The following is an 11,607-nucleotide window of genomic DNA, read 5'->3' as shown; positions in this document are numbered from 1 at the left end:
GTGGATGGCGGGTGGGGGGATTAGGAGTAGGGGGGGGCAAAATGTGTACTCGGAGGGGACACTTTAGGGGGTGAAGGATTTGTGCTAGGAGGAATCATTAGGGGGTGTTTGCGCTAGGAGGGTGGATGGGGAGATTTGGAGTAGGGGGGACAAAATGTGTACTCGGAGGGGACATTTGAGGGGTGAAGGATTTATGCTAGGAGGAATCATTAGGGGGTGTTTGCGCTAGAAGAATGGATGGGGGGGGGGATTTGGAGTAGGGGGGACAAAATGTGTACTCTGGGACATTTTAGGGGTGAAGGATTTGTGCTAGGAGGAATCATTAGGGGGTGTTTGCGCTAGGAGGGTGGATGGGGGGATTTGGAGTAGGGGGGGGCAAAATGAGAGGACATTTTAGGGGTGAAGGATTTGTGCTAAGAGGGGTGATTTTTTTTAAGGGGGGTTGCATTTGTGCTGGGGGGATTTGGGGGATGGAGAGGACAGAGATTTGTGCTGGGAGGGGGGATTTTAGCAGTGGGCAGGTTTGTACTGGAAGGAGGGGGAATTTATGCTTAGGGGTAATCATGCAGATTAGTGCCCAATTTTCCAAATTTTTTTTTTTATGGGAGGGGGAATTTTGGTGAAAGTGCTCATACATCTTGAGGGGGGGGGGGGGGGGGGTAAGTTTGGCATATTTTGCCCTGGGCTCTAGGTGGCCTTGTCCTGGCACTGCCTGGGAGTACTGGGTATAGAGCATTAAGAAGTTGAGTATAAGTGGGTTGGGGGGGGGGGGGGGCTGTTATTGAATATATGGACTTGTCCTTGATTCATATCTCACCACACTTTCAGTGTCACATACAACAACATTTCCTCCACTTCTCCTCCTCTTTACGTTGGGGTACCCCAAGGTTCTGACCTTGGACCCCTCCTATTCTCTCTCTATACCTCTTTCCTGGGCCAGCTGATAACCTTCTATGGCTTCCATTACCACTTCTATGCAATCCATCTGTCCACCACCCCAAATCTCCTCCTGTTTTACAAACTTATTGAGCGACATATCAGTATCAGTATCCTTTTGCATATCAGTATTGATGTCACACTACTTCCTCAAACTCAATCTTTCTAAAGCTTAGCTTGTATTATTTCCTCCTCCCGGTGTTCTGCCGAAAACTCCAACTCGCCAAAATCTCCAACGACGTCACTTCTGTTGGCTCTACAGAAGGAATAATTGGAGATTTCAACGAGTTGCTGTTTTCACAGAACACCGGCAGCCAATACACTCCGGTACACGATGAGTAGAGTGTTTTGACCGAACACCGGGTAAGTAGGAAAAAAAATTGTCGCCACCTCGGAGGCAGCAATGTTTTTAGTTAGTGGTTTTTTTTTGGCAATATTTTTGGTGGACTAACAACGTCCACTCATTTCATTGTGTACCGGAGGGTAAAGGCTGCCGCTGTTCCGTGAAAAACAGCAAATCTCCAATTGTTGCTGCTGTACGGTCACCGGAAGTAACGTGGTTGGAGTTTTCGGCAGAACACCGGCTCCCCGTTCCCATGACTTTACCATTGAGCTCCATGGCACAACCTTTGGCCCCTCCACACACGCCAAGGTGCTTGTATTCCTAGACTCGGACCTCTCCTTCAGTCCCAACATCCAATCACTGGCTACATCTTGCCGCCCTAACCTGCGCAACATTTCCAGAATTCGCCCCTTCCTGACTTACGACATCACAAAACAGTTTATTCACTCCTTGGGTATTGTCCACCTTGACTACGGCAACTCCCTCCTCCCTGGCCGACCTTTACATAGGCTATCTATCCACCCTTCAGTCTATTATGAATGCTGCTAGACTAATACACCTTACCAACCGATCCGTGACTGCTTCCCCTCTCTGCCAATCCCTTCACTGGCTTCCGCTACCCCCACTGTATAAAATCCAAAATACTAACCACAACGGACAAGGCCATCTACAACATCTCCCCCAGCTACATCACCGACCTCATCTACAGATATCGCCCAAATTGTCCTCTCCGCTCCTCCTAGGACCTCCTGCTCTCCAGCTCCCTTGTCACCTCCTCCCACGCTTGCCTCCAGGACTTCTCCAGAGCCTATCCCATCCTCTGGAACTCCCTACCCCAGTATGTCTGGTCAGCCCTTATCCTGTCCGCCTTTAGGCGATCCCTAAAAACTCACTTCTTCAGGGAAGCCTACTCAACCTCCACCTAAGAACTTTACCCGAGTCGCCATCATCAGATCACCCCTTGCAGCTATTACTTTTTGTACCACCTCCCCCTCCCTTTAGATTGTAAGCCCTCCTATTCCTTCTGTATTAAACTGTATTGTAATTGTTCTCCCCCCCCCCCCCTATACATTGTAAAGTGCTGCACAAACTGTTGGCGCCATATAAATCCTGTATAATAATAATAATAATCCATCTATGGTGTGTAGGAGTCCTAATGAGGGACGGATTATTTTCCGGTAATCTGGATTTGCCTGTTTACATTCTAAATATTATTCTATGCAAATAAAGAGATCCATTTTTTTATTTTTTACTATTTTCACATTTATTGTTAATAAAGTTTTATATAAAAATATATCTATAATAAAATGTTTGTATACTCTGCTGCATGGATGGCATCTCTCATTTTGCATCATCAGATTTACACAATTTGGTTGCAGCTGTTTGGCTCTTCCTGGAGGACTCTGTGGAAGGGCCTGGTGTGGTTGGGGGGGGGGGGGGGGGTGAAAACAAGCGGTTGAGCCAAGGTCTTACCAACCCCAACCACCTCCCCTTTAGGATGCAGAGGCAGTGGATGGGGGTGTTCAGTGCTTTGCCTTGTGGCTACGGCAAACAGTATCCCCGCCATGGTGTTTGGGGGGGGGGGGCATTTAAGAACAGTCCCATTCAGACCTGCAGGCAGCTGTGAAGTCGGTTCTCAAAGCTTAGTCCCTCTAACAGCAACCGGTTATGGCCACCAGACCCAGCGTCACAGCAACAGTGGTCCTTCTGGTCAGGTGTCCGCTCGCTTCTCGGTGGCCTGGGGTGACTTCGTTGATCTACTCAGTACAGACTGTATCCTGGCAGTAGCTTAGTCCCTTGGCACACAGGTCCTACTTGATAAAAGTCCTCAGTCATCCTGCTTCTTCTGCGGGGTCTAGTGGGGGGGGGGGGCGGTAGTTCAGGACCCTTTACTTTCAGAGACCAGTGCTCCCAAGGGGACTACATGTCCCATGATCCTCCTTCAGCCTTTCCTGATTGGCCTCCCTTCTGTCGGCCAGGTGGGAAAGGGAGCAAGTGGGGATCACTGCGTTGAAGCACTGCACACACAGACCGCTGTTTATAAGTTTATACAGGTCCCAACAGAGGCGGGGGAGGGGGGCAGGGTCTAGTGGGGGCGGTAGTTCAGGCCCCTTTACTTTCAGAGACCAATGCTCCCAAGGGGACTACAGGTCCCATGAATCTCCTTCAGCCTTTCCTGCTGTGTGCCAGGTGGGAAAGGGAGAAAGTGGGGATCGCTGCTCTGAAGCACTGCACATTCAGATCGCTGTTTATACAAATCCCAACGGGGGGGGGGGGGGGGGGTAAAAAACACGAATGCAGTCGCCACATCTAATGATTGGTAAGGTGCAATATTAACGACTTCTGGACCGGAAGGATTTGCCCCCTTAATGACCAGGCCATTTTTTGCAAAACATCACTGTGTTACTTTAACAGACAATTGCATGGTTGTGATTTGTTACCCAAATAAAATTGATGTCCTTTTTTTCCCACAAACAGAGCTTTCTTTTGGTGGTATTTGATCACCTGTGCAATTTTTATTTTTTGCGCTATAAACAAAAAAAGAGCGACAATTCTGAAAAAAAAAAAACAATATTTTTCACATTCTGATATATAACATTCCCAAAAAGAAAAATTTAAAAATCAAAATTTTTTTAACATTTTAGGCCAATTTGTTTTCTGCTACAAATTGTTGTTGGTAAAAAAAAAAAAAAAAATCACAATAAGCGTATTTTGATTGGTTTGCGCAAAAGGTATCGCATCTACTAACTACGGGAAAGATTTATGTCATTTTTATTTTTACTAGTAATGGCAGCGATCTGCGATTTTTTGCAGGACTGCGACATTGCGGCGGACAGATCGGACCCCTGACTGACATTTTTGACACTTTTGGGGGGACCAGTGACATTACTACAGTAATCAGTGCTAAAAATATGCACTGTTACTGTAATAATGACACTGGCAGGGAAGGGGTTAACACAGTAAGTGATCAAAGGGTTAAATGTGTACCTAGGGGCGTGTTTTTAACTGTATGGGGACGGGGCTTGTGAAATGATCACAGAGACCTGTCATCCTACATAGAAGGATCACAGGAGCTCTGTGATCATTCCAGGGAGAAGAATGGTCAGATGTGTTTAAAACAGCTGACCATCCTTCTCTCTCGGCGGGGAGCGATCGCGGGTGTCAGGCGGCAATCAGAGCCGCCTGCCCCGTGCATCGGAATCTCCCTTGCCGAGTGGGGGCGGGAGCGCGCTGCGGCTCCAAGACACCCTGATAAACTCCTCCCTCTACAGAGTTGGTGGACAAGGATTGGTTCCCTGAAATGCGTCAGCAGGCTTGTAATGTCACTTTAATAATTGTACGCACGTTTCCTGATACATACAGCTCTCAATCACTATCATGTGTTCAATAGAAGGCCCCTGGTGGGCGTGGCCTATTTTGCTGCCTGTAAGGCAGACCGCCGTTCTGTCACAGAGGAAGATGGAGATCTTGTGTTTCTGCTAAGCAGGAACACGGATCTCCGTCTTCCTCAAGTTAGGCCCCTCCCCCACACAGTTAAAAAACACTCCCTAGGAGCACACTTAACCCCTTGATCGCCCCTGATTTTAATCACTTACCTGACAGTGTCAGTACAGTGACAGTGAATTTTTTCTTTAGCATTGATCAATGTATTGGTGTCACTGGTCCCCAAAAAGTGGCACTTAAATGTCGGATTTGTTCGCCGCAATGTTGCAGTCCCATTAAAAAAAAAATCGCTGATCGCCACCATTACTAGTACAGAAAATTAATTAATATACGCCTATTGGGATTTTTTTTACCAAAAAAATGGGGGCCATGTTATCACTTTCTATGCCCTGCCTGGAGATTACTATGAACCTACCATGAAGGCTATGTGAACCCTTCCTTTCTATGTCCTGGTCAGAGATCACTATGAACCTCCCATAGGGGCCATGTGATCCCTTTCCGTCTATGGCATGGTTGGAGATCAGTATGAACCTCCCATAGGGGCCATGTGATCCCCTTCCGTCTATGGTCTGTTTGGAGATCAGTAAGGACCTAGCATAGGGGCCATGTGATTCCTTCCTGTCTATGGCCTGGTTGGAGATCAGTATGAACCTCCCATAGGGGCCATGTGATCCCCTTCCGTCTATGGCCTGGTTGGAGATCAGTATGAACCTCCCATAGGGGCCATGTGATCCCCTTCCGTCTATGGCCTGGTTGGAGATCAGTATGAACCTCCCATAGGGGCCATGTGATCCCCTTCCGTCTATGGCCTGGTTGGAGATCAGTATGAACCTCCCATAGGGGCCATGTGATCCCCTTCCGTCTATGGCCTGGTTGGAGATCAGTATGAACCTCCCATAGGGGCCATGTGATCCCCTTCCGTCTATGGCCTGGTTGGAGATCAGTATGAACCTCCCATAGGGGCCATGTGATCCCCTTCCGTCTATGGCCTGGTTGGAGATCAGTATGAACCTCCCATAGGGGCCATGTGATCCCTTTCCGTCTATGGCCTGGTTGGAGATCAGTATGAACCTCCCATAGGGGCCATGTGATCCCCTTCCATCTATGGCCTGGTTGGAGATCAGTATGAACCTCCCATAGGGGCCATGATAACTCATGATATAAAGGACCCCCAAAGAGGGAAAAGGAGTGGACTTATTGAGAGCGGTGGTTGCGCAAAAGATGAAAAACTGAACTCTTCACCCAGGTGCTTAATATGGTTAAGACAGTGAACAAAACCAGCCACCACACACTGACTCTTACCAACGGTAAAGATTTGAATAGCAGTAAGCAGTTATGGGACCGCTAAACCCCGTTCACAGGAACCAAGTAGCTGCAGACATCCATTTTTGCATCGCAATAATTTCCAATCCTAGGCGGCAATACTCCTCATACAATATAAACACAGGACCCGATCCTCCTATTGGTGTTCCGATTCACACTCAACCTCATATAAGGGAAGATATTAAGAGGAGAAGGCCCATAGTGTAGTACTTTAAAAAGCCTTTATTTAAAAAGCAAGGTATGCACTCACCATGTAAAAGGCAAGCAGAGCATGTAAACACACGAGTATATGCTAGACAACGTTCCTTTGGATACAACCAACAAAATGGCCGACCTCCAAATTCCGGGTGTGACGTGGTGATGCTTGGCAAGACGTCGTAGTGACGAAACACATCGAAGGAGCTTGCCAAGCGTCACCACGTCACACCCGGAAGTTGGAGGTCGGCCATTTTGTTGGTTGTAACCAAAGGAACGTTGTCTAGCATATACTCGTGTGTTTACATGCTCTGCTTGCCTTTTACATGGTGAGTGCATACCTTGCTTTTTAAAGTACTACACTATGGGCCTTCTCCTCTTAATATCTTCCCTTATATGAGGTTGAGTGTGAATCGGAACACCAATAGGAGGATGGGGTCCTGTGTTTATATTGTATGAGGAGTATTCCCGCCTAGGATTGGAAATGATTGCGATGCAAAAATGGATGTCTGCAGCTACTTGGTTCCTGTGAACGGGGTTTAGCGGTCCCATAACTGCTTACTGCTATTCACATCTTTACCGTTGGTAAAAGTCAGTGTGTGGTGGCTGGTTTTGTTCACTGTCTTAACCATATTAAGCACCTGGGTGAAGAGTTCACAGTTTTTCATCTTTTGCGCAACCACTGATCCTGTGGCATCATTTGATGGACTTTAATTTATTAATAGTAGTTGTATACTAGCGCTGCTCGTATGTGCATTATTGTAACTGTAATGTCTGCCTTCATTTTGTTAAGCGCTGCTCAAACGGTTGGCGCTATATAAATCCTGCATAATAATAATAATTAAAGCTTACATGAGACGGGAGTGATTGAGTTTACTTATACTTTAATATAAATACTCAGTGCACCTTTGGCACTCGTGCGTGTTCTCCTGCGGGCCGGTCCAGGGCGCCACGGCCTCAATTTATTTTGCTTGATCACTTAACAGATTCACCATCATTTTACAGATGCAATGCACTGCAGATACTTGTCCACACCAGAGGGGACGCTGTGTGTGGGTTAGTGCTCCTCATGTGTTCAGAAAAGAGAATGCAGAGGGGAGACACGGCTGGGCAGTTCTCTGCTGTAATACTGAATCCGTGTGAAGTTTTGTGACGGAACGTTCTAACGCCGATTTAGTTTTTGCACCCCTCCGCACTTGTGTCACCAAATCCATTCCATCAAACAGCGACAAACACCCCTGCACGCCGTTCAGGGAGGGTGCTTCTGAACAATGCCGGGTTCCAGAATTCTGATCGGGTGCCGATGTCTCCGGGTCCGTAACTTGGCCTTCCTTCAATGTGCTACAACAATTACCCAGAGCAGCAGTCAGTCCTGGAGAGGGAGAAGGGGGGACATTGGATGGGGCCAGCAGAGTCTCCTCTTCTGATTGAGGTATAATGTCATTTAAAAGGTCCAGGGTGCTCCTCTGGGGCGGGGCCGGTAACAGCGAATGCTGGGAAGCTTCACGTTTAGGAGAATGTCTGGTAAGTGCTTCAAACTGGAGCAGGATCTGCAGAAAAACAAACAAGCAGTTTATAGATACGAGATCTGCTCTCAGTCTGTGATTGGTTCCTGCAAGGTTGCTTTAACCCTGTCACTGCCAGGCCCCGCCTCCTGTTTCTCATATCAAGGGGCTGGAGTGTATTTTGTTATTTGCACTATTTTCCACCTTCTGCACAGCATTTCAAGTTAGTAAAAGACCTCCCCTCCCTCCCAAATATATGTTTTCTGAAAGCAAAGGACCTGCAGAATTACCACTTGATGACCGTCCACAGTACATTTACGTCATCACTTAGATGTTAAATACCATTGTAATGGCAGCTAACCTAGGCATTTCTTTGTACTGCGGGTCCCGGCTGCCGATCGGATTCCCCACAAGATCACTTTTAGGAGGAGGGGGGAGTGGTGCCCCCCCCCCCCCCCGATCTCTCAATAAAGAGGACCTGTCATGCTTATTTCTATTACAAAGGATGTTTATATTCCTTGCAATAAGGAAAAAAAATTACATCCTGCAGTTGGGGAGTGAAAAAGAAGCTGAAGGGCCGGGATTAGGGTGAACCTCTTCGTTTGCGCTCATCTGCAAAGAAAGCAGACCAGGCACGGTTTCTGAAGCCGCTGTCAATCACTTCCACTGAAGGAGGAGCAGAGTCGTATCTTGTGTATGTATTCCGGGCTGTCTGTGCATGGGATATTCATGCACGGTATCCCTGGAACAGACAGGACACCTAATCCCGAGGAGTGCGACTAGTGATGAGGTTATGACTCTGTGCTCCCCGACTGGTGGAGGGATGAGTGCAGAGGAAGGAGGATCTTGAAGCTGTGCAAGGCTGGCAGAGCGTCTCTGGGTCTTTCTGCAAGTGATCAGTTGTTGAACTGTGATACATTTGTCTACACCAGTATTTCTCAACCTTTTTCTAGTCGGGGCGTCCTTGAAAAGTGTTTACAGTCTTGAGGCACCCCTGTCCACAAAGCTTGGTTCACATTACTGTATGTTGCGGAACACGCGCAAAATCGCGTTCATTCTTGACACAAAGACAAATGCTCTGATGGTTAGGGGTGCCATTAATTCTTAATGGTAGCCCACACATTGGCAAATGTGGGGTGCTTTTGGTGCGGGGCAATTTTTAAAAAAAATAGTCAGGGACTTCTTTCCCTGCATTTCTGCGGGTAGGGTCAGGATTAAAAGTAACATACATATACACACATGCACACACACATACAGACATATAAAGACACGTGTACAAACACATACATCACGAACACAAGTACACACATACAGACACATATGTACATATATGTATGAGGCCGACGGAGCTCCTTCACAGTGCCGATGTAAAGTTCAGCAAGGGATCAGGAGATCAGGCTCATCTGACAGCCCTTCTCTCCCATGATCCCGCGGCACACCTGAGGACCTCTGGCGGCACACCAGTGTGCTGCGGCACACTGGTTGAGAAAGGCTGGTCTATATCAATATGTTTAGATTGCAAGCTCTAATTAGCAGGGCTCTGTTTCCTACTGTATTAAATTGTATTGTAATTGTACTGTCTGCCCTCATGTTGTAAAGCGCTGTATAAATTTGGTATAATAATAATGATAATAATAATAATAATGTTTCCAAAACAATACACAAGGCTTTCAAACTACTATGAGCATCACCTTTCTGGCTTTGTCCATCACCGGGCCTGTGGGTCCTCCGCTTAGTTTTTGCAAGTTGCATCTCACTACGGCCAACATGTGGTCATGTGACAACAGGTCAGAGGTCATGAGGGAAGCGATAGCACACATGGAGCGCTGCAAGAAAATACAACCTGGATTATAGATTGACCCAACATTTCTAACACATGTGTATGGATGAATGAAGCAACGGAGGGCTAAAATCAACTTTATTGTTCCAGCGCATCATTGAACACTTCACGCCAGCACCACTTGATGATACGCCCTCTACTGGGGCTTAAGTGTAGATGCCCCAACTGGGGGTAAAACGTGTCTGTAGGTAGTGCTGGTGTTGAGCTTTCTGTGATGTGCTAAAAAAAAATATAGTGGATTCTGCTTTTCCAGAACAGCGATGTGCAGGTCCATTCATACAATAATTCAGTATTTCTCAATCACGGTGACGCAAGCGCAGGACCCAGACTGCCCTGGATCAGGTTCATGGGTCTCCATAGTGTGGGCAGCTATCCAGCACCATAACAACCAGTGACACGCTACAGCCAAAACACACGGTATCATTCGTTGCCATGGTAATGGCTGCCGGCTCTCCCGCACCAAAGCAATGCATGACTCAGGTCCAAAGCCAAGGCGGCATGCAGGGCCATCCCTAGCATTCAGCAGAAGACAAAAGTTCGCCTCCTCCACATGTCTTCTACCTCCTACCATCTGGAGCCAAAAGGATGGGCTCTGATGTGAAGAGGGGGCTGTGTGATTTGGATGGTGGGGTGGTTTGATTGGGGGGGGGGGGATCTGTAATGGGGGGGGGCGACTGATGTGATGCAAACCATGCATAGTGGGCCTCTGATGTATATGGGCGACTCTGATGTCATAGGGGACCTTTGACCTGAAGGGAGAAACCTGTCAGGGAGAGGACCTCTGACATGATGGGTGGGGGGGCTCTGTAATAAAGTGGATTTCTGATGTGATGGGTGACCTCTGATGTAATGGGGGGACCTCCCATATAAAGTGGAGCTCTAATGTGATGGGAGGCTATGATATAAAGTGGAGCTCCAATGTGACGGGGTCCTCTAATTTGCTGGGAGAATCTCTGAAGTGATGGGGGGAACCTCTGACCTGATGGGGGGACCTCTGACGTGATGGGGGGGGGGGAACCTCTGACGTAATGGGAGGGGAACCACTGACGTGATGAGGGGGGGAACCTCTGACGTGATGAGGGGGGGAACCTCTGACGTGATGAGGGGGGGGAACCTCTGACGTGATGAGGGGGGGGAACCTCTGACGTGATGATGGGGGGGAAACCTCTGACGTGATGGGGGGGAAACCTCTGACGTGAAGGGGGGGGAAACCTCTGACGTGATGGGGGGAAACCTCTGACGTGATGGGGGGAAACCTCTGACGTGATGGGGGGAAACCTCTGACGTGATGGGGGGGAAACTCTGACGTAATGGGGAGAACCTCTGACGTAATGGGGAGAACCTCTGACGTGATGGGGGGGAGAACCTCTGACGTGATGGGGGGGGAAACTCCTGACATAATGGGGGGGAAACTCTGACATAATGGGGGTGGGGGGAACCTCTGACTTGATGGGGGAGAACCTCTGTCGTGACAGGGGGGAAACCTCGGACGTGACAGGGGCGAAACCTCGGACGTGACAGGGGGGGAAACTCTGACGTGACAGGGGGGGAAACTCTGACGTGACAGGGGGGGAAACTCTGACGTGACAGGGGGGGAAACTCTGACGTGACAGGGGGGGAAACTCTGACGTGACAGGGGGGGAAACTCTGACGTGACAGGGGGGGAAACTCTGACGTGACAGGGGGGGAAACTCTGACGTGACAGGGGGGGGAAACTCTGACGTGACAGGGGGGGGGAAACTCTGACGTGACAGGGGGGGGAAACTCTGACGTGACGGGGGGGGGGGAAACTCTGACGTGGCGGGGGGGGAAACTCTGACGTGACGGGGGGGGGGGGACTCTGACGTGACGGGGGGGGGGGGACTCTGACGTGACGGGGGGGGGGGGGACTCTGACGTGACGGGGGGGGGGCTCTGAAGTGGTGGGGAGAATCTGTGACATAATGGGGGGGAACCTCTGACGTGATGGGGGAGGGGAGCTCTGGTGTTAAGTAGAGGTCTGATGTCATGGAGGACCCTGTG

General features: G+C 48.8%; 1 protein-coding gene across 1 annotated transcript in view; it reads right to left on the bottom strand.

Moving 5' to 3' along the window:
• Positions 1–7,308: 7,308 nt before the first annotated feature.
• Positions 7,309–11,607, bottom strand: part of TEPSIN (TEPSIN adaptor related protein complex 4 accessory protein) — a gene marked incomplete at its 3' end in the record, with an annotated part of 28,274 nt that continues 23,975 nt past the window's right edge. The window contains exons 12-13 of the mRNA XM_082271809.1: positions 9,438–9,572; positions 7,309–7,791 (exon numbers count right to left, since the gene is read on the bottom strand). Coding sequence (XP_082127935.1) covers positions 7,309–7,791; positions 9,438–9,572 — 618 coding nt within the window. The remainder of the gene's footprint in view (positions 7,792–9,437; positions 9,573–11,607) is intronic.

Source organism: Pelophylax lessonae (assembly GCF_965119305.1).
Source record: "Pelophylax lessonae genome assembly, chromosome: 11".
NCBI lineage: Eukaryota > Metazoa > Chordata > Amphibia > Anura > Ranidae > Pelophylax > Pelophylax lessonae.
Note: the sequence above shows the minus strand (reverse complement) of the source record. Positions and strands in the feature narration are given on the sequence as shown.